This window comes from Drosophila yakuba, chromosome 3R (assembly GCF_016746365.2).
Source record: "Drosophila yakuba strain Tai18E2 chromosome 3R, Prin_Dyak_Tai18E2_2.1, whole genome shotgun sequence".
Classification (NCBI taxonomy): domain Eukaryota; kingdom Metazoa; phylum Arthropoda; class Insecta; order Diptera; family Drosophilidae; genus Drosophila; species Drosophila yakuba.
This window is the reverse complement of record NC_052530.2, coordinates 25,005,573-25,032,064: the sequence shown is the minus strand read 5'-3', so window position 1 is coordinate 25,032,064 and position 26,492 is coordinate 25,005,573. Positions and strand designations below refer to the sequence as shown.

Genomic DNA, 26,492 nt, shown 5'->3' with positions numbered 1-26,492 from the left:
GATAAACCACTGCCGTCTGTTGTGTGTGCTCAAAAGATTTATCAAATATTGCCCAATCGATTCACCTTACATCGTATATTTCCTATATTTCATTGCAAAAATTATTGCCTGCCCTATCGAAAAGCAATAATGCCGAAATGAAACAAAGTGCATTTAACCCAAATTGCTTTCCTAAGAACTCTACAAGAATATAAGGCCGCATAATGAACTGGCCTAATTTATGTGCTACCTGTGTAGTTGAAGGCTCAAATATTTTTCAATCATTAAAATATGGAAAATCCACACAGACATTAATTACGCTCAGACGGCAATTACACTTGACGTCTTGAGAAAATTGACAGGCCAGCCAGCAAAATTTACATGTGCAGATTTGTGCAAACAATTTGGGCATCTGGGGAAACTGAGAAACTGGGAATCCTGCAAGTCCAGTGACCTGGCTTAAATATGATAGCTTTGTGTGCCATGTTAAAGTGGAATTTTAAGCAACGTTTACGGCAAAATGAGATGTGTAATCCGGTTTGGTAAACAAATATCAAAGCTATTTGTATTTAATTTCTTAAGCAAGCAAAGTTAATTAATTACTGGGCGGCTTAAAGAGCAACAGAGTTGTTCACGATGACCTTTGTGTGCAACTACAATAATTTAAGAGCTTGCGCTTCAACTCGCAGCAAAACTCACTTAGCAAACTAAAAGCAACTGAAATGCAGGGGTAGTTGAGTGAATCAAGCCCTCACTCTGGCATTAATGGCAACTTGAGCTGCCCTAAGATGCAACAAAAGCGGCCACATCAAATATAAATGATGCCACCGAAAACAGCTGGAAACGCCCCTTTATATATATACATATATATATTTGTATATAAGGCCAGCCTGCCACTGAGTTCGTCAGCTGAAATGCAAATGCAAATGGAAGCGAAAATTAACGTGCATTTCTCTCGTTTTGGCGCACAGAACCCCCGCAGGCCAACTGCAAATGCAAAAACAAAAAAAAAAACAATTTCGGATACAATTTAAGAGGGATTTTGTTTTTGGCTCCTTGCTCTTATTATTGTTATTTCCGCTCTGCATGGCTAATGAAGCAAAACGGCAACAGCCAGCTAACCCTGAACTACAAACACCAGCAGCTGAAATTTTTCGACAACTTTCGACTGCGGTCGCCTTGCTCAAGATACAAAACTGCAATTCAATTGCCCGCCAGGCAGCCAAGTAGCACTATGGGCACTTTAAGGCCAGCACTGCGGAACACGAATGAAAATTCCAACAAAAATAGACGGGCAAAAAGAAAATTGCTAGCAATAAATTTCGAATTAAATAGAAATTTGCACAGTCAAATACTGTGCAGTGGGCTGAGTTTTTCTTTGGGTTGGCGAAAGATACCGAAACCGGAGTCTAGCTGGCAAAAAAAAATGCAAATCTCAACTAATTCTTATAAATTATTTAATAAGAAAAAGTCAAATGATTCATTTTTAAGCTGCACCCTTCATCACCAAAGCTCAGCTGGAGCACAAATGCGGCGAGCAAAAGAAGCGAGAGACCAAAACGGCAGCTAAAAAAGCCATAAAAAGTGCAGCAGCAAAAGGAGAAAAGTCAGTACCGGAAAATGGCAAAGACTGCGGAAAAAAGAATGGAAAGCCATCCGGGCATACCCTTGCCAACTAAATTGCCAGCTGAAATACCGATTTTCTTAAGCTCATCCAGGATTCATTTGTACATTTCAAGTGCAAGCATTTTTATAGTGATTTTTGATGGCTACCTTGAAAGCAGTCTTATTATCATCCTTTCAAGTTTGTTGTCAGAATGTTTTTGAATAAGTACTCATTATTCGTGCCACAAGTTGATAGCAGAACTAGTTTTTACGCTGTTAAGATATCTCTTTGTTTAATAGAAAAATAAACAGTAAGTTATTTCAGCAGGGTATCAAAGCTGCTTTTCGCAAAGCATGCTTTGGCATGTGCCAAAGCAATTGTACAGTGCTTTCCCAGCAAAACGGTGATGATTTACCGCCAAACTGGAAGTGAAATGATGTGACTGAATTGGCAGCTTGTGTCGCCGCCACTCGGAGTGCAAATAAGTTAGCATGCATCGAGTGGATGGGTAGGGAAATTTCCGAGCAAAAAGCCCTTTGTTCGATGCCAACAGTCAATATTAATGTGTCACACACCTTCCGGACCAGCAACGGCACTGCTCGTGCGTGAGTTAGAAAATGCGAAATGTCGTCCATTGCATCGATTATCAATCACGAGCTGGCTGGGCACTCAGTCGAGCGAGTGCCACGCCCACTGTTGGCGAAAAGGGGAAAGTGAACGCACACAATGGGGCGCAGCGTTTTGCTTTGCCTTTGCTTACTGAAAAGCGGTAACAAAGAGCCCAGAAGAAATAAAAAACAGAGCTCGTAGGAAAAGGGAAGCAGTGCTGCTGGTGCTGCAAGCATGCAAAATGTTGAATGTTGTGCACATGGCAGTTTATTCATGATTTCACATATTTCGAACCACGCCCACCGCCACCCATCATTGTTGGCACAAAAAATTGCCTCTGTGTGTGTGCTTGTGCTTTCTAAGGATGAGAAAGTCCCTAGGACACCCACACCCACACACACACTTACATGCTGAAGCCATGGCTTTATACCCGATTTTGTTTTTCAGCAGCGAGCGTTCTTTTTTGCATTGGACTTTTGGTTGCACTAAGACTAACTTTTTTCCAGCTGCTTCTTTGTAAACTTGCATTTTTATGGTTTTAACATGTTTACTTAAATTCTTGTGTATTTGTCTTGTTGGCGTGGCTGTGACAAATGTTCAAAGCTGGGTAGTGGCTATGAAAAAAGCGACGTATTAAATTGCTTTCTTTTATATTGTATGTTACACCATAAAGTAACAACAAAAGTAAATAAATTGTGAAATGAAAAACACAACATTTGTGTAGCACGGAATTTTCGCTAGCTATCAGTTTTTACTGTAGTCTACAACCCTATATGATGATATCTAGAGTATATTATACAAAAGAAGACTCCAAAGGTTGCATTTCCTATAGAGATTTTATAATTTAACAGTGATAAGCCGCTTTTCGAAACCTAAATTGCAATTGTCCCTCTGGTTACCACAATCTGAAGAGATTTATCTTAATTGCGATATGATACTCGCTTTTATAGACCTAAATGCACTGATAAAAGCTTTAGTCTATAGCGGCTTTATAGTTGTCCGTAAACATTAGATAAAGTAAGGTCGCTTAATAAGTATTCGCAATCCATTGCTCTAGTTAGTATTTCTCAAACATCGTCTGCAATATGTCGTTGACATATTTCCTCTTCCAAGTGGCAGTTGCCCTACTGGCGATCCTGACCTATATACTCCACCGCAAACTAACATATTTTAAGCGGCGTGGCATTCCGTATGATAAACCCCACCCTATCAAGGGTAATATGGAGGGTTATAAGAAAACGAGGACCGTTCACGAAATCCACCAGGAGTACTACAACAAATATCGGAACAGCAAAGCGCCTTTTGTGGGATTTTACCTGTTCCAGAAGCCCGCCGCATTTGTTATCGATCTGGAGCTGGCCAAACAAATACTGATCAAGAACTTTTCCAATTTCACCGACAAGGGAATATACTACAACGAAAAAGATGATCCCATGTCAGCGCATCTCTTTAATTTGGATGGACCCCAGTGGCGTTTGCTCAGAAGCAAACTATCCTCGACTTTTACGTCCGGCAAAATGAAGTTCATGTATCCGACAGTTGTGTCGGTGGCTGAGGAATTTATGGCTGTGATGCACGAGAAGGTATCGGAGAACTCCATCCTGGACGTTAGGGATCTGGTGGCCAGGTTCACAGTGGATGTCATCGGAACGTGTGCCTTTGGCATCCAGTGTCATAGTCTGCGAGATGAGAAGGCCGAGTTTTTGCACTTTGGCAGGCGGGCATTGGTCGATTCTCGTCATGGTAATCTAGTGAGCGGCCTCATGCGCAGCTATCCCAATTTGTCCAGGCGACTGGGTCTTTGCCGAAACGCAGCTCATATACAGGAGTTCTATCAAAGAATAGTCAAAGAGACGGTCACTTTGCGCGAAAAGGAGAATATCAAACGGAATGATTTCATGGACATGCTAATTGCCTTGAAAAATCAAAAGAATGTGACACTGGAGAATGGCGAGGTAGTTAAAGGACTAACCCTGGATGAGGTAGTTGCCCAAGCTTTTGTGTTCTTCATTGCTGGCTTCGATACCTCATCCTCCACAATGGGATTCGCGCTCTACGAGCTGGCCAGGAATCCGAGTATCCAGGACAAGGTGAGAGCGGAGTTGGAGCAGGTTCTGGAGCAGCACGATCAGAAGTTTACCTATGAGTGCATCAAGGAGCTGAAGTACCTCGACCAAGTTATAAATGGTAAGCGCTGTGCTTTACATCTAAACGATTCCAACTAATCGTAAAATGTAATTTCAGAAACTCTTCGCCATTACACCATTGTACCCAATGTGGATCGAGTGGCGACCAAACGCTTTGTGGTTCCTGGCAATCCCAAATTCGTCATCGAAGCTGGACAGCCGGTTATTATTCCATCATCCGCCATACATCACGATCCCAGTATTTATCCCGAGCCCAATGAGTTTAGGCCGGAGAGATTTTCCCCAGAGGAATGCGCCAAACGTCCTTCGGTTGCCTGGCTGCCTTTTGGAGAAGGTCCTCGCAACTGCATTGGACTGAGATTTGGGCAGATGCAGGCTCGCATTGGACTCGCCATGCTCATCAAGAACTTCTCGTTCTCCCCCTGCTCAGCAACTCCAGATCCATTGATCTTCGATCCTCATTCTGCAATTCTACTCGGAATTAAAGGCGGCATTCATCTGAAGGTGAAGGCACTCTAAAATAGGCACACACTTTAAAGCGAATAATCATATAATAATAACAGCTGCCTCATAGTTATTATGTTCTCCTTTCCCAATTCCATTTGGCCAAATATCTATAGATTGTATGGGAGTGTATACTATAATGAAGCGAACCGTTTGGCATTGCATATGCTGATAGCATTTTTATCCTTATTACTGGGCTCAGCGTTTACCAATTACCGGCAGGACGACAGGACTCCAAACCACTCCACTCCACTCCGCTCCACAGCCATTTGCCTTTTTGGTTTGGGCTTCGCTTTAGCTCAGGCCCGCATGTATTAATTCTAATTAAATTTGTTATTCAAAACGAAGCTCGGGCACGTCCTTGCTAGCCATTTTGCAAGTGTTAACCTTTTTCCCGGCCTCCTTCCGCTGCCCAGGACCACGTTAAGCCTTCGAAAATGGACCAGCCGTCGGATTGGCGACGATTTGCACACCAAACGGAGAATGGCGAATGGTGAATGTTGAATGGTGGCAAAATGGAGGCGAATGGAGGCGAAAGGAGGCGAAAGGAGGCGGGGCATCAACCTTGACATTTTTGCTGCCAGCTTCTGTTTTCATTACACTAATGAAGTCATGCCCCACGGTGCGGTATGTAGGCATACACATTTGCGATACGGCATGGTTTGCTAGCAGTTTTAGCAGTTTTTGGGTACCACATCCAGATCCAGATCCACAGCCAAAACGACCGGCAGACACATAAAAAGGTGTACCCGTGTGAGTTGGTCGGCATTTGTGTATTTGTGTGCCTACGCCCGCATTTAGCAGTGGCAGCTGCGCCTCATTACCCCATTTTATTGTGCCCAGCGTGAGTGATGCCCTGGCAGTCTTAACACCCTCAAAGCCCTACACCCTGGCACATAATTAATGCAAAATGCAAACGTACGTACATGTACATATATGTACATATATGGCTGCTCGCCATCACTCTCACATAACGCATACGCCGTGTGGCCATAAGGCGCTTTAAAGGCCACGGATTCGAGTTCGAGGTTGCAGCACAAGTCCAGAAGTATTTTAAAAATGTTTACATAACATAATGAAACATATAAACCTTTGAGGTATGTCTATAAATAAGGTTTATAAAGATTCCATTATCTTTACATTTTTATAACAAGTTTGCCCACTAGTTTTTGGCCTCTATTCAAGGCCTATGATAAAGGTAAAGCTTTAAGACTTTGAACTTCACTAACTGCACAAGTCAAGTGAGCTGGCAGTGCTAAATTGTAAGACGACAGAAATATTTCAACAGGAATTTACGACGCGAGCACACTAAATGCTCATTTAGTTTGCACTTTTATTTAGAAACTTCTTTTGCACGTTTGCCAAATTGTCTGCGGTGGCCAAAAGCCGCCAACAAAAAGGCAACAACAACAAAGTGTGTGTGTTTGTGTGTGTGTGTGTGTGTGTTGGCCAAGTGCAATAATAATGAAGGTAGGAGGCGTAAATTTCGCTTTGGCTGCAGGGCGAGAAAAATGGCCTGACTGCAACGAACTGGGCACCCCATGGTGGTGGTGGCACTAGGATCTGTAACCTGCGGCTCCTGAACAGCCACCACCTAAGCAGCCAGCACACAGAACACACTCACCTGTACAGGTGAGCCATGTTGTCAGCGGAAGGTAGCTACAAATTCTCGTTGCAAAAGCTTTTAGTGAATTTATGGCAAGGAAATTCCTTTCGCTTCTGCTCGAAAAAGCAGGTCTGCACTGCTGGTCGGTCGTTTGTTTATGTCTTGGTGTTCAGATCCAGACTCGAAACTCCCAACTACCAACTCCCAGCTTCCAAGTCTAAACTGCAAACAGCAGCAAACTGGTGGGTAGGACGTCGGCTTCGCAACAACACTTGGCATGTGTAAAAACGGCTTTATAAACTTCGCATTCGGGCCATAATGCACTCACAATTTAGCCAGCTCAGATTCGCACTCGTGGGCCTGGCTCACAAGTGCCTAATGAGCCCCAACAAAGGCGTTCTGCGCAATTTTCGCAATTGAATGCCAAAAACTTTCGCATTTCGGCATGGCAAGGCCAACAGCACACAGGCAACACGCACAATTAATTTGCAAGGAGCTCACGCACTTACCCATCTCGGTTGAAAACAATTTGCCATATGCATTTCCACAAATTTGCGAGACTTCTTTGCCGAGCTGCTTTCACTTTTTTTTATTTACCCCATCCCCTGCCAGCTGTACTCGTATCAATTACCTGGCCATGTTTTGCAAATTGCCAACAACCTTGAAGTGTTGAACTCCGCCCCATGCTCGCCTCTTTTCCCTTTTTTCTCAACAGGCAGTCTGCAGCGTGTTTTATTTCTCCTTGGCCAAAAGTTGATTCAAGTTTATTCAAAAACAAATTTAACTTTTAAGTCATCAGCGAGCTCGGCGAAAAGTGGAGATATGGCCTCAAGGCAACTGCCATATGCTGCAGTCCTAGGTGATTCCTGCACGTAGAGAAATAGGTACTCTGTTCTGGAAAAAAAAGCTGAAAAGTGTCATAGTTCAGCTAACAAGTGCTTTGCTTAAGTATTTACAAAAGTGAAAAGTATTAGATTTTGTTTAAATGAACAGCTAATATAAGATGCAGCTGGTAGAACATGCATTTTCTTCAGTGCAAATATTATAACTTCTCTGCGGAATTTACCGCGCAGATTATTCTGATAGTTTTTCTTTCAGTCGCATCAAGCGCGGTAGCATCTTCTTTATTATTTTCCTTTCGTGGAATATTTTATTGTGAAAACTACGTTAGCCTGCACATGCACAGCTCTTGAGAAAAGTGGGGGTTTTGGGGGTTGTGGGCTTATGCAACTGCATCTTTATTCTGTCTGCCATTGTTTAACTGGAAGGTCCTCGCTTTCGCTTTTCCTTCTGCAGGCCCGTCAGCGTACCGAATTCCCAGCAGTATTTGCATTCAACTTAATTGCGTTTTAAGTAGATTTGTGGTGAGATGTGTTTGCTTGTGCGGATGCGATTGTCAGACGGCATTTACTTACATGGCATGACCGACTACGGATACCATAGCTTTCAGCCTTTCTTACAGCCATTTCCTTGAAAACATATATGCCTGTGTGGTTGGTTGGTTGGTCGCTGGCAAGGCTTAAAGTTAAATAAAGCCCGAGACGCATACGATTACATACAATATCGAAATACAAAGGTGGCCGGATAATTAAGATGCGAAAATATTTAATGAAATTATTTCACTGATTGCGACAAGCAGTCATTATTTTCGCAGGAACAACAGAAAGGCAGCATTCAAGTACTTAAAGGCATTACTTGCCACAAGCAACACAAATAATTAGGTTTGGTGTCGATTTCAAGGATATTTATATATCCTCGAACCAGAGAGGATTCCCTGTCAGCGATTTTCCATTCCAAACATCGAATGCCCAAATCGACATTATTTTAACGCGAAAATCTCTGCAGCTGTCTGATTCGAGGTCGATTTCTTTATTTTTCTTTTGCTCTCGCGCCGGTACACGTGTCAAACTAATTTCACATTTTGTTGCCTTTTATTAGCCGGCGCATTTGTGTCACCTGCCGAGCTGCACCATGCCCATTCCATTGAATCCATTTCACATCCACAATGCTTTTGGCGCATTGAAATTCATAAAATATTTGCACAGCGAAATAGGCTACGAAGACTGGGGGCTTCGGGGCTTGGGAGTATTATGTGTCAAGCACGTTTGAATTCAAATTCAAATATTTGCCAGAGTCGACAAACAAATAAGCGCAAATATGGTAAACAGCAATAAGCAGTGCTATGGCGCTGGCAGAATCTCGTGCACGTCGGATTTGAGTCCTTGTGCAAGGACTCCGCATCCTAATACCCATGTATGCAAAAATCTTTAGCACCCGCCTGATATGCCGTCACCTTGGCAGTCAGCTGAGCTGCTTGTTGCCTCAAAGTATTCTCAGTCTTAATTTCATACACATTGGTAAATATTCAATGGCCAGGCAGTAAGCTCAGCTCGTCATGTGTGTACAACACCGACAGGCGAAAAGGAATCGGCTTAAAAGCTCGACTTGTCCTTGGCCTCAAATTGATAAAAACACCGAACACCGAACCGGCACTTACTAATTCGACTAATCCCGTCTGCCCAAAATGGTCCCCTCCTTGTAATGCCAAATCAAGTCTACGAGCTGAGAAATTTTAAATACATAAGATATGACCTTTTCTGAGTTTTAAATAATATACTTATATTTTGGCTCAAGTAATGGACAAAAAAATTCTTTAAAAGTAATATATTCCCACATACAATACTGGATTGTTACATTTTAGCACCTTTCATGTAAGTTGTCATAAATTTCAATGAGTTGAGTTCGAATTGAATTTTGGATTATTGCCAAAAATCGATTTTCTGCGTTTTTGCGATTATAAATATCAGTATTTGATCATAGCATTTGAAACATTGCTCCAAATATGGAATGTCATACCTTGTTGAGTTCGTAATTAAATTTCCAATCGATCGGTGTTTTCAAAAAAATTTTTATCTGTTTCACATTTTTTTGCAATTTTTGATGATGTTACCCCTTACAAAAAATGTGAAAATTTGTCGAAAAATTATTTTAACAGAGTCGGTCAAAAAGTGACTTGGTTGGTTAGTATTGGTAATTAGGAGTACAAAACTGTAATTCTTTTCGCTTTCTGAACATTTTTAGTCAAATTATACCGAAAATACCAATCGTAAATATTGATATTTTGGGAAAAATCAATTTTTTGTTTTTTTGCGTAAATAAGTATTAGTATTTTGATCATAGCATTCGAAATATTGCTCCAAATATGGAATGTCATACCTCGTTGAGTTCGTAATTAAATTTCCAATCAAACTGTGCTTACAACATTTTTTTTTTTTTTAATTTTTTGCAATTTTTTTATGATGATTAGTAACAAACTGATATGTTAACGTTACACAGAAGAGCACTTTGTATGTGTTAGAAATACATATTTTCTCTTAATCCAGCATTATAGCTCTTTAAGAAAACCGTAGCAAATGGCGCAAGGATAGGGAAAATGGAGCGACGACTTGTCAATGAATCGATTATGATTTGTGGCAAAAGTATAGCGCACTTATCGGGGCTGCCTACACAACTTTCAGCTGGGAATATATTTCAGCGCGAATTTGCACATTCGCAGTGCCAAAGAATGCGCCGAGGGGCAATAAATCTTCGATTGTTTGCCCCAAAGAGAGGGCAAAGGATGTGTCCTGGCGTGTCCTGGTGCCCTGGCATTCCGGCGTCCTAGTGTCCTTGTTTGTGGGTGTGTCTGGATGTGAGAGCCTGGGGGCAGGACATTCATTTTGGCCATTTCGCAGCTTGCGCCACATTTACTGGCCTAATTGCGCTGTCTGCCATCCAGCCAAATGGCAAAATAAAAAGCGCCAAGTAAGAAATCGAAAGGCAAACACGCAAACAGCGAGCTGTCATTACGCTTCAAGTCCCCAGCATCTCCTCGCTACTTTTGATAATTGTCCCAGTGACCTTTTGCCGAGGCAAATATGCGATTAGAAAAAAACACACAATTTGAGTTTCCATTTGATATCAATGAACTCCGAGGCCTCACACCGTTTAACCTTGCCAATTATAGTGAAAAATAGAGCCAAACATTCCATTCCACGTCTGCGATAGCAGCAAAATATAAATAGAGAAAAAAAAGCAAATTCGGCAATAAATAGAGAAAATATATTTTTAGCTGTCTCGGTCACTGCGCGGTCCTGTCCGATTTGGAGCTCCAAGTCCGAGGACTGCAGGCGACTTCGACTCGCCGCCAAGACAAGATAAATGATGTTGCCAAACTAACACACACGTACAGTTTGGGATAGCCTGATAGCAATGAAAATGATCAAAAAGCGCTGGAAAATTCCTCACATTAAGCAGCTGCCTAAGGTATACAATCTATAATAGGCGGATTAAAATAAGTCGCGGCACACTTGAAGACATCTTTTTTAATTGGGTTAAATACCTACGTGTTTGCAACTCCTCTTGATATACACTTTCTTATAAACTTGCCCTATTATCTCGGCCACAAGCGTATATGTTGTTATCACTTAGCTGGCCATGTTAGCTGCCACTTTGCTGACTTTTTGCAATTGTCTGGCCAGGGATTGTCGGGATTTTTGACTTCTCTGTGCTTTTTTCCGCCAGTCCATCTGCGCTTTTTGCTTCTACCGCCCATCTCTCATCATAATGATTGGTCGGGGAAAAATGCAATTATTTTTGATTGTAGTTTAAGGTGGCATGTTTGCATTGCGCGCCAAATGCCGCACATTTATCACACTTCCTGTGCCACAAAACAAGGGGCGAACATTTTTGCAAGTCGGCACGGAGAAAGTGACATGGAATTTATTGAGCCAGTCTGGGGCCATATATCAGGCGCAGCATTTGTCAGGAAGTGCCAATGGCTCTAAACCGAATTGAACTTTCTTATTTGACCTATTGATTTTCAGCACAGCAGCTTCGTTCGCTTCGTTTTCTATTTTTTCCGGTTCGGTGCTCTGTGCGATGCGTGTTGTAATTTTGGCAATTTAAATGCCATTAAAAGCGGCGTAGCCCCAAAAAGTTGCAAATGATGTGCGAAGGATGGAAATGTTGCGAGCATTGTTCGTATTTATGCAATTTGTGGCAGCTGCTCGAACAACCGCAGCTACAAGACACATGTAGAGCACTCACACCATTTCTGGATGCCAGTGCCACCACACAAAACAACCACAACAACAGCACTGGCATGGAATTTTCAATTAAATTGCAAAATCAATTTTCTGCAAATTAGCATATTTATATTTGCATATTTTTAATGGGCTGACGAAAGCGGAGCACAGGTCACAACAGGTGCGAAAAGGGAAATTGTGCCAAATTAAAATCAGATAACTTACACTAGACCACCGCCACATACATATGTACATATGAGTCACGGAGTTGGGCTCCTCCAGTCGTCATCAGCATCTGTTCCAGTGAAGCGTGTCTAATGTTCAGCTTTCAGCATTCAGCATTAGAATCTCCTATCTGCCATATATAAAACCAGAGTTTGCACAGCCCTGAGCATCTTCAAAACCCACTAACCGCACATCCACTTCCAGGAATCTCAAAGTCAGCACTCCTCGCGGCCACGTGTATGGGTACTTGGTAATCCCATTGCCTATGGCATATCATAACCATATAGACAACTCATCTTACGCCAGGAATTTCGATAATTACATTTGGCAACTGCCGCATTATGGCGATTGGGGAGAATGAGAAGTACACGAGTGAGATTATGTATTAAATAAACTAATAATCTTTTTAAATAAACCAAAAATGGCATGCATGTTATTAAAAGTCAGTGTTTAGCATTGAACAAAGCTGCATTTTAATTTATGCTCATACATAAACAATTTATTTAATTTACATAAGTTACACATTTTTATATTCTACATTTATTTAAAGTTTTCCAAATCACTAGTACGAGCTGTTATACCTTTACCAGCTGTATTGAACCAGCATCTCTTTAAGTATATATATGGTGCATTTTCTAAGTTACTTTTAATCCTTAAAACTTTTGCACCGCCCCAAAAATGAAATGTCTCCCACTCGCATATACATTTTAATTTATTTATACACTTTTTACCCCCAAACTGGCGAAATGGTTTGCCCCAAACTCAGCGCACATGTGTGGCCACCATTTTGGTATACAAATTACAAAATTATACAAATCAACGCCGCACAATTGCTTCAATTGAACCCCAGACCAAACCAGACCAGAGGCCTCAGCTTCAAGAGCCCAAGATTGCGATTCTCGGGTAGTACGATTATATACCTTGAACATTCCTGCCGGTGATGGTGTGTGGCTGGCAGAGATTAGAGTCACTCCAGACGAACACAATCAAAGACAAAGCGTCCTCGACACCTGCGCGGAATTATGAGGCCCACTTGCAGACGTTGAAACGCGGGTGGATCAATCGCGGTGGGTGGTTGCTACTTGGTTTTGTGGGTGGGTTGCTGGGTTGGTGGGTTGGTGGGTTGGTGGGTTGGTGGGTTGGTGGGCTTTTGGGTGGCTAGAGGGCGAGGCAATTAAGTCATTATTTTGTACACAAACACATACTGATATTCCCGCCCCAAAGGCGTTCACTCGTTCGTTCGTTGGTTCGTTCTGCAGGTGTTTTACAAGTGTGCAAACAAAGTGGCACGGTGGTTGCATATAAAAGCCAGTAAAGCGGATGTAAGTGTCTGCCTTCTGTGGAAACGGGCTTCGCATGCGTGTTTGTTCGTTTCCCCGTTTGTTTGCCAGTCCTCCTCGTTGTGGTTGCAATAAAGGCATGCAAATTTATGTGGAGCCCCAGCCGCTCCTCTGCCTTTCCCTTCGCATTTTCCATATTTTTGATAAGCAATTTTCATCGCCCCCCAGAGTTGTGTGTGTGTGTGTGTGTGTGTGTGTGCATGAGTGGTGGCGAAATGAAATTAACAAATCATTTCACTTATGGCCACTGGGGCATCTGCTACCACTTGGCTCTAACATCACTTTGATGCTAATTTGAATGGGAAATGTGTCATTTCGTGTGATTACAATGGGATCTTATCAGCAGGCAGGCAGGCAAATTGAAACATTTTTCATAAATGTAATGGAGATTTTTTGACAACTAATACATTCAATTTTCCCAAGTGTGCCAACCAAGATATTAATTGGCTTTTCGCCTGTACCGATAATAGCAATTAGCCAATTACAAAACACAAAACACAAAACACAAGCCACTGAGAGAGGACCTTAGTTTATTTTCAGTAATGCCACAAATGTCGGGGGAACTGCACGCTGCTTCGTTGCTTCACATGAGGCGACTGATGAAGTGTCTGGGAATTCTGCCTTTTGGTCAGAATATATTCGCGAAAGTATTCTGCTACGTGCTACTCTTTATAGCACTGGTATTTTCGAGCTACTGGCGCTTCAGCTTCAACTATGCATTGGACTACGATTTCCTGAATGATCCATTTTCAAGCACCATCGACCTGAGCAACTTTGTGGCCCTAATTGTGAGTCATGCGATCATCGTAATGGAGCTACTTTGGGCCAATTGCAGCAAGGATGTGGATAGGCAACTGCAGTCGATCCACACCCAAATAAAACTGCAACTGGGTACATCAAATACAACGGATCGCGTGCGGAAATATTGCAATTGGATCTACGGTTCCCTAGTCATACGTTGGCTAATATTTATCGTAGTCACTGTGTATAGTGATCGCGCTCTTACCTTATACGCCACCTATTCGGAATTGGTTTTGCTAGCGCGTTTTTCCGAGCTCACACTGTACTGTGCTGTGATTTTGTTTCTGTACCAAGAACTTATCGTCGGCGGTTCAAATGTCCTGGATGAACTGCACAGAACCCGATTTGAGATGTGGTCCATACGCCGTTTAACACTGCAGAAATTGACCAAATTGCAAGCTATCCACAACTCTTTGTGGCTGGCTATCAGGTGTCTGGAGCGCTACTTTCAACTGAGTCTGATCACGCTGCTCATGAAGTTCTTCATCGATACATCGGCTTTGCCATACTGGCTCTACCTCAGCAGAGTTCAGCACACTGAAGTTTCCATCCAGCACTGTTAGTATAAGCAATAAAAAATTATATATATTTAAATATATTTAAAACAGATGTCGCCACGGATGAGTGCATCAAACTCTTGGAAATCGTAGTGCCCTGCTATGTCTGCACACGTTGCGATGCAATGCAGCGAAAATTTCGATCCATGTTCTACACAGTCACTACAGATCGACGTAATGGTCAGCTAAATGCGGCTCTAAGAAGTCTGAATCTTCAATTGAGTCAGGAGAAATACAAGTTTAGTGCCGCAGGAATGGTGGACATAAACACGGAAATGCTGGGAAAGGTAAGCTAATTAGTACACTTCCATTATTTAATACCATAAATGATATATTTTTCTAGTTCATTTTTGGCATGATCAGCTACATTGTGATCTGCATCCAGTTTAGCATCAGTTTCAGAGCCAAAATCCCGAAGACAGTTGCCCAAAACATCAGCACATCCACAAGTGCCCCCGTTTAAGTGACGTCTTTGAATCGATTATTTGTTGGGCAGTCTAGTCGCGTGCTTATTAAATTAAAGTCAATTAACCTAATTAGCAAAATTGATGTCTGCCCGTGCATAATCAAAAAAGGAAACATGGACAACGGGCAATCAAGGCAGCAGCAAGCAACAGCAGCTGGCCGAAAGTCTACTTCACATAATTATTCATGCTTAAAAATTCTATTATAAACTTTTGCCAACGGCCACTGACCGTTCGTGTAGGACTAAGGACTCAGGACGCAGGACGCAGGACTAAGGATACAGGGAGGACCTGGGGATACTTGTGCTCAGCTCTGGGGCTTGTTGGCCACGCATGGCCAATCTGTCAGGGGTTCATACGTAAACTAATGTATCTGTAAGATACACTTGTAAAGTGGCCATTTATATTTCAATTGTATACAACTTAAAAGCAAAATAGAAAACAAATCTTTAGTATAAACATTTTAATAAACGAAAGACAATTTACTGCTCTGTCAGCTTTCTGTTACGTTGCATTTCTACACTTCATAATTGTTTCCAGGAAAACAACATTTTAGAGTGTAAGCATCCTTGAAGCCTGCCACTCAGCCAATGGCTGCCACGTACAGATTCGTGGCCAAGTGAGCGTGCAGATTACTCATACTCATACTTTCTTAATACATATATATTCGCACGAGTAGGCTCTGAGTTTTGGGCCTAAAGCAAAATTCCCATCGCTCTATGATAAATCGAATTGAAACTGGTGAGTGTGGGTAGAGTTGTCAAGTTGAACAGAATCGTGCTGCAGGTCATGCGGCAAATCTCAAACTTTGCAGGGCACTTCATTAATCAGGATGAATTTTTTATTGATTCACTTTTAAATTTTGCGAAAAAGTAAAATTCTCGACGGAAGGATGAAGGATCCAATAAACTGCAACTGTTTGCTGTCATATGCGACATGACAATGCCCTTCTTCCGAATCGACTTAGGATTCTAACGAGCTCCCCCGACACTTGACACATTGGGTATCAGGCAAATTTCTGAAGCGGCTAGAAGATTTTCTTTCACTCACACTGCTTTTGTGTCAGCAGAGGTGCACTGCAAAAAAAACCCCCATATTGTTTGCTTCAGGCTTCAAATATTCGAATATACATCGCTGCTCTTTAAAGGATAAACTTTGCATTTCCAGATCCAATTTCCTAACTTTATAAGTACTCGGTCTTGAGAGAAACCCCTGTTTTTGCTCAGTGATCAGCTGTCTTCAGTGCGAGCCAGGGTGTAAAGTCATTTCGGATTTTCATTTCACCCATTGACGGCAGCTTAAGGAAGCCAACTGCAGCTGCAATGGCTTTGGACCACCTGAAAACGTTTTTGTTCAGCAACTCGGCTATTTTTCCAACTCGAAGTCAGCTTATGTGTTGACACTAATTAATGCTCAAGAGTCGCCCCCTGTAACGCCTGATTGGTAGGGAGTTCGAATGGCAAATGTTCGTGTGCTCTTGCCGCAACACTTTGGCCAAGCCAATGGCAAATAATAAAAGGCAACTCATAATCGTCTCATAAAAATCAGATGTGCTCACGCACATTAATGCACATAGACGCCAATGGCAGTATCCCAGTATTCCAGTGCCATGGGTTCTTTGACATAGACAATGGCGGCAATGGCAGTAACGTTTCGTAACGTTTATGCGGGGAATTTATAAATTAAGAATTAAGTATATATATATAGAAATAGTGAAGCCATAGGATTATTTCAGAATTACCACGCAGTGCTTTGAGTAACTAGTTACATTTCATGTTTGTTTTTTGTCTGAAGAAACTTTGCAGTAATGCAGTAGGTAATAATTAATTTAAGATCAGAGCTAGGACACATATTTTGTACGTTGCTTCGTTGTTTCCCCCATAAACGCAGTATGTATTTGCTTCTTGGCAGTGACAGACATGAGAGTGGAACACAACCAGAACACACACAGTTTCGCACACTTGCTGGAGGGACTTTTATAGCGACACGTAGTCAGGCACGTTTTGAAGTGCAGGAAGCTCTATCATAGACAGAAACGAGCGTCTCTGTGTGCGTGTATATGTGCGAGTGTGTGTGTGTGTGTAGTTATTACTTTTATGAAGCATGTGATTACATTTTATTTTTAATGCTTTTAGTAAAATGAGGTTAGTACACACTTGGTTAGCGACAAATTACATTTCTTTTTTTTTCCTCTCTCTGTTTTTTTTTGTCAACTTGCCTGTGCAGGCGGCGAATATTCGGTTGGTTTTTGGCCTGGATTTTGTAATCTTCGGCTGCGTCACAATATTTGCACTCGCTAATTGTTGTTGTCATTGTGGATGGGGGAGTGGGGGGGGAAATAGTGCTTAAACCATCAACCATTGGCTGCATTAAACATGTGCACAATTAACTTCCGCTTCCGGTTATGATTGAACCCGGCCGTATTTGAGTCGAGCACGGACATGCAGGGCGTGCAGGACATACAGGACATGCAGGACATTCGGGGCCGATAAGCCATGCAATAAACACACACACACACACACACACGCAGGCACACACTTACATGCTGCGGTAATGTGCGTGGCTGCAGTTAACTGTTTGCATATTAACGACAAATAACCCACAATCTCGCAACCTTGCAGCAGTATTATGTATCGATGGACGAGCACGCTGAGTGAGCGATAAGCACTAGATAATATTCAGGACCTGCCATCGCAAAGGATACCTTAATGGTACGCCAGCAGCAGAGCTTTAATTTAAAGCCTCAAATAGCAGTGTGTGTGCCCAATGACATTGTTTACACACACACCGGCCATTTTGCCGGGGGTCTCGGTTTGAGTTTGAGTTTCGGTTCGGTTCGAGCTCAAAGGGTTTAGTGCTTGAGTGCAACAACCACTGTCGGGCATTTGCAAAGCCAATTGGGCTAAAACCAGCAACGGTCGCGATGCCCCAAACATACCAATTAACTACATAGACAAGCTTTGGCCAAACTAATTACATGGGTACCAAGAACTAGCCACAAAATAAAGTGGATTTTTGATTCAATTAAAATGTACAACAGCTTTAAATCTGCATACTCTAACTATTCACTTTAATAAAAAAGCTAAAAAAAGTATGTAAATTATACATTAAAAAAAGATAACTTTAAACTGCTTTTGGCTTCAACAGAGCACGTACACACAACCATAGAAGTCATTAAAATGCGCCGCGAAAACTAACCAATGTTTGGATATCAATGATATTGGGCTTACAAAAAATAACTAATTAAATTCAACACATGTTCAAGTGGATATAAGTTTCGCCTGCGTTGACCTATGAAAAACCGACCTTTTTACAGCATGAAAAACCGAGAAAAACGAACCATTGCGCAAACTTTTCATAATCATTTGATTCGCTGAATGAGCGGTAATTAAAACAATAATCTAGCCAATGCCCCGAGCAAAACTGACTGAACCAGGTCAACCAGCGAATTGGCTGAAGTGATTTGGCATATTTATGGGTATTATGGCTATATATGTTTGGCCACTACACTCGAGGGTGCTACGTAGGCAGCTGCCATTTTACTTTTGAACCCGACTGTGCCAGTGCCAGTGTGCTCCCGCAAAAAGTCTTCGAAGTTCGGATCCGGCTGAGTTTCCTGCCTCCTGGATTGGAGCTCTGCCAACCGAAATGGGTGGAAATAATAAACAAATCGAGTGGGGCAAAATGTTGACCAATATTTCAGCTAGGCTCCTTAGTTGCCGGTGACTGGATTGGTTTCGGATCCTTGCCTTGGGATCCGGATTCCGTATTCCGGAGTCCAGAGACCCTTCCATCCGGATTGCCATAAATTATGAGGAGTGGGAGTGGGCTCCATGAGGCACCTGATTTGTTTATTTGTGGGACACACATTTTTCACAATTTTGCCTCCGTCTGTTGACGTCGCACATTCCAAAATTCCAAATGCCATCGATGTTGGCGCCACGTGAACTGTTTTTAAGCTGGCAATCTGAGAGCGAAGCTGACAAAATGCTGTGGCAAATCCAAGACCAAATCCAAAAGCCGATGCGAATCCATTGACATGTGATAGTATTTGCTCGATGCAAACAGACATGCAAAAACATTTAATTGCTGTGCAAATGTTTGCTGAAAAGTGCTTAAAAACGTCTCAGCACGAGACACACATCACGTACTTAATTATTTGCTAGGCAAACAAAGACAAAAGGGGTATTTTCCCACTGCAATCGTTGCAACTACAATACTGCGTGAATGTGTTCATTTTGTCGTCCTTTGGCAGGCTCAACAGACATAAAAATATCCAGGGGATTGAGTGACTAAGAAGCTTTATGCCTGGGACCTTGATGTTTCATTGTTTCATTCAATCCTCGCCAGCCCTTCAAAGCACTCACAATGGCATTGTGTTTTGTGAGCCAACCCAGCAACCCAGCAACCCAGCAACTCACAACCTACCTGGCTGCAGCAACTTGTCACCATGCAACTGCATTTGGGTGGCCAAATCGTTAACTGATCTCTGTGCCGGAGTGCCGTAAATTCCAGAGCCTGCCAACTTTTCAACTGCCACGCCCACGTCCACGCCAAAGTCTGTGGGTGCAGAAGTTATGCCCGGGGCAATGGGAAATGTTCACACCATTCGCTTTGTTAGATTTTCGAGGTTGGTTGGCCAAGAACCATTAGCATTAGCACCACTAAATAGAAAATTTGGCCGAAATCCAAAAATGCAGCCTCTACACCCGCTGCCAAAATGCTTTAAATGCACTTAAGAGTTGGTTCTTTTTCTTTTTTTTTTTTGGGGCACTCTTATTCAATGGGTTTTCCATTAAATTTCAATATTTCGATTGGCCAAACGCAAAGAAATATTAATCTATTTTTGCAACACAATTTGTTTATGCGTATACCTGGCTTTTTTACTTAATTTGCAATCAAATCGAGTTTTTGCATTTGTATATTGAGAGATAACTTTCGAGCATATCTCAATGTTTGCTGTTGAACACTCTTGTGTAATTGCAAATAGATTTCTGCAACTTGAAGTTGTGGTTTCAAATTGTCTTTGCCTCAATGGTCTGCCTTTCATCTAAATAAATTACTCGAAATTCTTGGTTACTAATTACAAAAAAAAAAAAAGAAATCGTTTGAAAAGATTAAGAATCTGTGCGTTGCATTGCGGGCTGTGTAAATGAAAGCCCTCAAAGCCAAAAGCCAAGTGCGGAATAATTTGCCACAACATCGGAATGGCTTGTCTTATAATAAGGACTAAGGACATCAGCCCAGCATTGGCATTCGGGTTAAAGGCATTCGGTTGAAGGGGGAGAAGAGGGCGCCCTCAAGGACATGGGCAAACCGCTCAATCAAGTACAGATAGCTGAAATCGCTCCATCTTCCATGGATACTTGTATTTCCAGCGACTGGGCCGCTTAACCCCAACCGAATTGGATCATTTGCAGGCTATCTAAACGCGCCAATGTTGCTGCTGCTTTTGTGGCGCAACAAAATACGGCACAATAACACTTTGACACAACATTGTCATAACTCTTTATAAGGGACATGGTCGATGGGTGTTGGGTTGCTTTTCTCCGCTGTCGCTGGGTCGGGCAATATAAACAATGGTTGAGCTCTGGCCCCTAAACGATTGCTCGTGGCTGCCATACAAGTTGTATTTTTCAATATTGTTTTTCCATGTGATTGAAGCACAAACATTATTAGCATACTCCTTGGCTACTTGTTCGTCCCTCCCATGTCCATCCATCCAACCAACCCAGAAGCAAGCAACTTACCAGCCAGCCAAGCAGCATACATACATATATAACTGGGTATATAGTTCCGTCTACATTATGCAAACATACATCAATAACCTAGTACGTTGTAATGCACTTGTCTCTCGGCAGGCGTGGCCCCCTCTTTCTCAGGAGGTGCCACCCAAAAACCCCCCTCGACTTCCATGGACAGCTGCGGCAGTATGTTGGCGTTGCCATTGTGTCTTCAAGTCGGCGAATGGAATGGATATGCAGAGGACCATGCGGATGTAATGGAGCCATGGCTGAGCAAAGTATGGCTGAAGGCATTATTGGAACAAATCTTTCTGTTTTTGGCTGCCTTTCGGAATGGCTGCCATGCTGCTGGATAGTCAGTGCTGCTGTATACCATACCATTTATATCCATTTATGCATGCACAGAAATACTTGCGTATTATAGGTAACATAAGCTTAACTTTCAAGTCCAATACTCCATTTTGTCAAAGAAACTACAATGAAAAACACCAAAATTTCAAACAGCAAGAGAAGATGAAGTTGAAAGGCCCTAATCTGTTAACACACACACATTGAAATAAGTAGGGCATCAAATTGCCGCCTAATGGTAATTTGATGAAACTAATTTGATAACAAATTCAATTTGAGAGTACCCAAACTCTAGACGTTGGCCAAATGCATTTGGGCCCAATGTTATGTTGGGTAGTAGGTGGGTTCGACTGAGGGCGTTGCTCGGCTGAGGTTTTAACGCCAATGCAGATTGTGACACATTAGCACAGACAAACACGTAGACGTACATACGCACACTGGCGACAGAAACAACAGAAACAACAGGAACAACAGAAACAACAAGAACAACAGGAACGACAGCGAGGGCAGTAAACAGCATACATCCTGTGGCAGGACTCATGTAATTTGCAAAAGTTCAAAGCTTAACAAACTGTTACGGGGAAAATGCAAATGCAAAATGGCAAATGTACTAGATTTGCAGACCTGCCTCTTTTGCTAGCGCTACGCTGTCTCTGTCTCTGTGTTTTGTGTGTTGAGTCAAACAAAACGTAATTTAATCGCCCTGCAACAACAAACACCCATTCAATCATTGAGCGCCACAAATGGCGCATTCCGTACGGTGCGTATACGTAATGTGTGGATGCTGGCCCAAAACTTGGGTGGATTTGCCAGATACGCATACGCATACGCAACGTGCAACCATTTCGGCAATTAGTGTGGCAGTTCATATATAATTAAGCCAGTTGCAGAGGAAACCCGGAAAGGAAACAGAAATTGTAATAGTAATAGCAGAAGCAGTAACCGAAACAGTAACAGAAACAGAAACAGAGGCACCAGCCTAAGAGTTAGCATAAGCAGCACCGGAAACGGAAGTTGACTTAAACATTGTTTCGTTTTTTTTTTGTTTTTTCATTTCAGCAGTATATTCATGCACAAACGCATGCATAATGCCGCGCTGAAGCCAGCTCAGCTGCAGCCTCTGCCAGCATCTCTCCTGGCTGAATGCACTTACACTGGGAAAATAGTTGTGTATTTCACTTATAAATTATATATTACCTGTTAAAATTTAATTACAACACAATTTTAAAGAATGCCAAGTTCAAAAGTTTGCTGAACTTTATGTGTAGTACACTTTTGGGTTAATTTTCCAATGCTTTCAAGCCTCTACAGATTTTTATGGTAGAATTGCTATACTTTTGTATGTTATTTTCTCACCTTTTCACTTTAAAGTTAAAAACTTTTTGCCAATATCCCAGTGTAGACAAACAGGCGACACCCGGGGGAGCCTGGTGGCCCAGCTGGGTATCCTGGACAGCATCTTGCGCAGTGCCCAATTGATTTTCACGGTGGCACGAGAACGAAGGACGAAGGACGACGGACGAAGGACGAGAACGAGCTCAGTGGGGCCTGTCTTGGTTGTCAACCGAGCTACTTTGGCCCATCCACGCTTGGCTTGGCACAAGTCAAAGCTAGTTGGAAGTCAATGCGCTTGAGTGCATTGTGGCCCGGCTTTATCTTCACTTTTCGGGTGCGCTCTGGTTTTGTTTCAGTCGCACTATATACTACTCGTCGTATACTTTGCTGCGATATTTTGTTCGTCTGTGCTCTGTGTTTTGTGTGCACTCTTGATTTTCGTTAAGCTGCTGCAATTAAAGAGTGCATCCTTGCCGGCAGCCAGCTATTATTTAAGACGAGTGCGCCACTTACAAGCTAGCCCGAAAAACTTTTTAATATGCTTGCGAAATTTTGGCAAAATTGCAAGTTAAATAAGTAAGTACAAGGCAAGCGGCGATGACAATGCGTAGACGAGCAAAGCAAACACAACGGCGAACTGACAAAAGGACTCGTCGACTCGTCGACTCGTCGAGAATCAGGACTTGCGACTGGTTCTACTGGCAAGTAGAAAGCATCAACTTAATTTCCCGCCCAAGTCAATCCAACTTTTGTGCAATTTGCGTGACAAAATGGGTAAAAGAAAAGCGAAACTGGCTAAGGGAACTCAGTGGAAGCCACAAAGTTTGATTGCAATTGAGACAAATAGCTGAGCTGTGCGAGCTGAAACGCCCAAAAGACAAAAAAAAAAAATTCAGGACACTACGCCTGCCGCATAATAAATGTTCCGGCACCTTTGGGAAAAACTTTTGAGCCTTTGCTGGCATGTGATGCATTTTATGGATTTCCGATGCGCACACTCATGTGTGTGTGCCCCTTCTCAGAAAAGGGCATTTCATGCAGCTCTGCATTTAATTGAATTGCCAGCAATAAGCAAAGGCAGCAAGCCACAGGACTTTTTGTCTTCAACTTCCTCGTCGCCGAAGGACAGCTGAAAAGTTTGCAAGAAAAGCCCCAAGCCGAATTCAAATATTATACGCTTCCAGCTATTTCCCTTTCCTCAACCTTTCCTCTACCTTTCCTCAACCTTTCCTCTGCCTTTCCCCAATATTTCCTCAACCTTTCCTCTGCCTTTCCCCAATATTTCCTGAACCTTTCCTCTACCTTCCATTTAACATTCGCCTACATATCAGGTGTCAAAGGGAGACACGAAATTGTCAATAAATGTGCATCCGTGCACCCACTTGCCATTATTGCATCCGAGCACAAAGGCACCGCCGAAACCACGATTAAAAAGAATTCCAAAACCTTAATCAAATACGCATGCCCATTAAACTTTTTCAATTTAAAGCCTTTGGGTGTCAAGTTTTGTGGTCTCGTGCGTCAACTCATTAAAGTTGCATGGCAACAAAGTTGCCAAGTCACCTCGGCAACAAACTCCCCAAAGGACTACAGCTCCACCAACACCTCGAAGCCCCCAGCTCAAATGGCATGTCATAAATTTCAGCCGCCCCCCCACCCCCTCCCTAAAATGTATCTCAGCATGCGAGTAGCAACAGGGTAGCCCCGTATACAATATGCAAATGAAATTATCAAGCCCATCCGGAAGCCAAGAGCAACGCATTAGGAGCTCTTGGTCCTTTTCGGTCGAAGTGGTTGGAATAGAGTGCATATTTCGTATCCGGGAACCAACCTCTGACCGAAAAATATGGACCAGCACTTCGGCCAACACCGCATGCAAATATCGGCCTACAACTGAGCCAGTTTCTACGGAGGAGAATTAAAAACTGAGATGTTGGCCAAGTCGAATGGTAGTGGGTAATGCCATTGAAATCACTTCTGCTCGGGAATGGAGAGGATTGCCTTCAACTCGTAATGAAAATTGCTAGTTTGCCATCTCACCGCATTTGCTGAAAAGGAGTTGCCTAAATTAGGAAAGGAAACACGTTATGGTGCATATGTGAAAAGGCTAGAATTTTCTACCAAATCGTTTTAATGAATTATCGCACGCAAGCAAGAAGTAATCTTTGTTAAAGTACTAAAAAAAATTGTATAATAATTGTTTGGCAAACAGTGTAACTGGCTAATATTACTACACCAATTTAACCTACATCATAATTAATAATTAGTAAAACCAGCACGCAATTCCAGTTGCTAGCCATGGATCAGCAGGTGATGTCGCCCTAATCGCATTTAATTAGAAAACGCAAAGTATGCCACCGAAAACTGGCACTAGAACCCGCCAAGTTGGCATTTGGCATGCGGCCGGGTCTTGGCCGCAAACTCCGCATCCTGCATCCAGTATCCAGCATCCCAGTATTCAGCATCCAACATTCAACATCCAACATTCAACATCCAACATTCAACATCCAGAATCGGGCTGACACGTTGCCGCACTTGCTGGGCTTTTAATGAAATCGCTTGGCATATGCTGCGTACCACTCGTGGTACGTTGGCTGGGCGGTTTGGGTGGTTCAGGTGGCATGGGTGGTTGTCAGAGGTCGGTGTCAGTCCCACACACACACTAACATACACCTGAAGTTTTATTTCAGCCGTGGGTCAGGTGGGTCACCCCGGCAGTCAAAGCTGACACGCACACGCACATATTTAGGCCGGGTTGAGTGGGTGGCGTGGGTGTTGAGTGGGTGGAGTGTTCGCCGAGAGCAGGAAACGGAAGTTGGCAAGTGGGCAGATGGGCAGATGGCCCTCATTGCGCCCGACTGTGATAAGAAAGTGTCAACACAAACGTGACAAAGCTACAAATGTTTAATTTTTATGACTGTGGTCGGGCATTTGCCTTGGTTTTGCGGGGCGAACGGACGGTTCACGTTGCGCGTGCCACGCCGCTTAACTCAACTTATTTACAGTTGGCAAAGGGTTCGAGAGATCCTGGCCACATTTGGTCAAGCGCTCCGTTTTTGTGCCGAAAATCACGTTTTTACCGTAAACATGTTGCAAAGTTCGCGGCTGTTTTATCTTCTGGCATAGTTTTTCCCCGCTTTTCACCGCTTTCCCCCGCCCATCTGGTGGGTTTGAGAACGTGTCACATGGCATAGAGAATAAAATGGTGCTGCTGCTGCTGGCTGGAGTGAAATATTTAAATTTAGTTAAGGCTTAGGCCCTCGGCATTTGTTTGTTTGGCCAGCTGGCTGAAAAAACTAGCTCGAGCCAAATTTATTTAGTTATATTTAAGGCATATTTAGCCATGCTTCAGCAAATAGCAAATCGCCAGAGAAAACTATTATTTTTTTTATTTTTATTTTGGCAAGACTGTGTCTGCTTGCTGAAGAACACCAACTTAATTTCCATGCAAGTTTTTCGGCTTTGTTTGGCTGGCTAAAATTTTAATGCACACCACTCGAAAGTACCCACACACACAAACACACATCGTAGCAAATTCGGAGGCATAATGAATGTGCAGCAACATTTTTGATGGCGCCCGCTGACAACAATAAATTACTTTTGGCTTTAAACGAAAACCATTAGCATAAAACTTGGCAACAGCAACAACAGTGGCCGCAACAGCAGCAGCAGCAACCAGCCAACAACATCAACAACATGAAGAACATCCTTTTAACGCGGATACTAGGCATATAGGCATATAGGCACACTGGCATACTAGGCGTATGCGCAATATTTGTCTGGCTCTAATTTTAGCCAACAATTTGCCAGCACTTACATGATTAAATTGCAGCCTCGAACGCTGATGATGATAATGATGATGATGATGGGGTGGCGGCGACTGGGTACCAGTAATGGTGTTGTGATGGCTATGGAAAAAATGAGGAGGGCAAACTTTTCAAATATGCGAGTCTTTTAATTAACTTGCCAGCACTTGTGAAGCTCTGTGTTTTAATATATTGTACGAATATTCCCATTTTTTTTTTTTTTTTTTTTTTTGTTTCACCCTTTTTTCATTTTTCTTTCTTGCGAAGCACGCTTTTATTAAGCGTTTCATAATTTCATGCAGTAAACTTGCTAATTGCGCCGCCTTGCTTCCTTTTTCCTCGGCACTCGACTTCA

At 42.6% G+C, this 26,492-nt stretch overlaps 2 protein-coding genes across 2 annotated transcripts; both read left to right on the top strand.

The window, feature by feature from the left end:
• The first annotated feature begins 3,244 nt into the window (after positions 1–3,244).
• Positions 3,245–5,009, top strand: LOC6538264 (probable cytochrome P450 6a18). Its single transcript, XM_002098755.4, has 2 exons — positions 3,245–4,381; positions 4,439–5,009. Exons 1-2 carry the CDS (start codon positions 3,280–3,282, stop codon positions 4,858–4,860), a joined length of 1,524 nt encoding a protein of 507 aa, XP_002098791.1. The 5' UTR covers positions 3,245–3,279; the 3' UTR covers positions 4,861–5,009.
• Positions 5,010–13,514: 8,505 nt separating this feature from the next.
• LOC6538263 (putative gustatory receptor 98a) lies at positions 13,515–15,333 on the top strand. The gene is made up of 3 exons (XM_002098754.3): positions 13,515–14,441; positions 14,492–14,727; positions 14,784–15,333. The coding sequence occupies exons 1-3, from the start codon at positions 13,625–13,627 to the stop codon at positions 14,901–14,903; spliced, it is 1,173 nt and encodes a 390-aa protein (XP_002098790.2). The 5' UTR covers positions 13,515–13,624; the 3' UTR covers positions 14,904–15,333.
• Positions 15,334–26,492: the final 11,159 nt, after the last annotated feature.

Coding starts and splice junctions, on each gene's coding strand:
- LOC6538263 (XM_002098754.3), top strand. CDS start 13,625: ATGCCACAAATGTCGGGGGAACTGCACGCTGCTTCGTTGCTTCACATG. Junction 14,442..14,491: donor TGAAGTTTCCATCCAGCACT/GTTAGTATAAGC, acceptor TATTTAAAACAG/ATGTCGCCACGGATGAGTGC. Junction 14,728..14,783: donor ACACGGAAATGCTGGGAAAG/GTAAGCTAATTA, acceptor ATATTTTTCTAG/TTCATTTTTGGCATGATCAG.
- LOC6538264 (XM_002098755.4), top strand. CDS start 3,280: ATGTCGTTGACATATTTCCTCTTCCAAGTGGCAGTTGCCCTACTGGCG. Junction 4,382..4,438: donor CCTCGACCAAGTTATAAATG/GTAAGCGCTGTG, acceptor ATGTAATTTCAG/AAACTCTTCGCCATTACACC.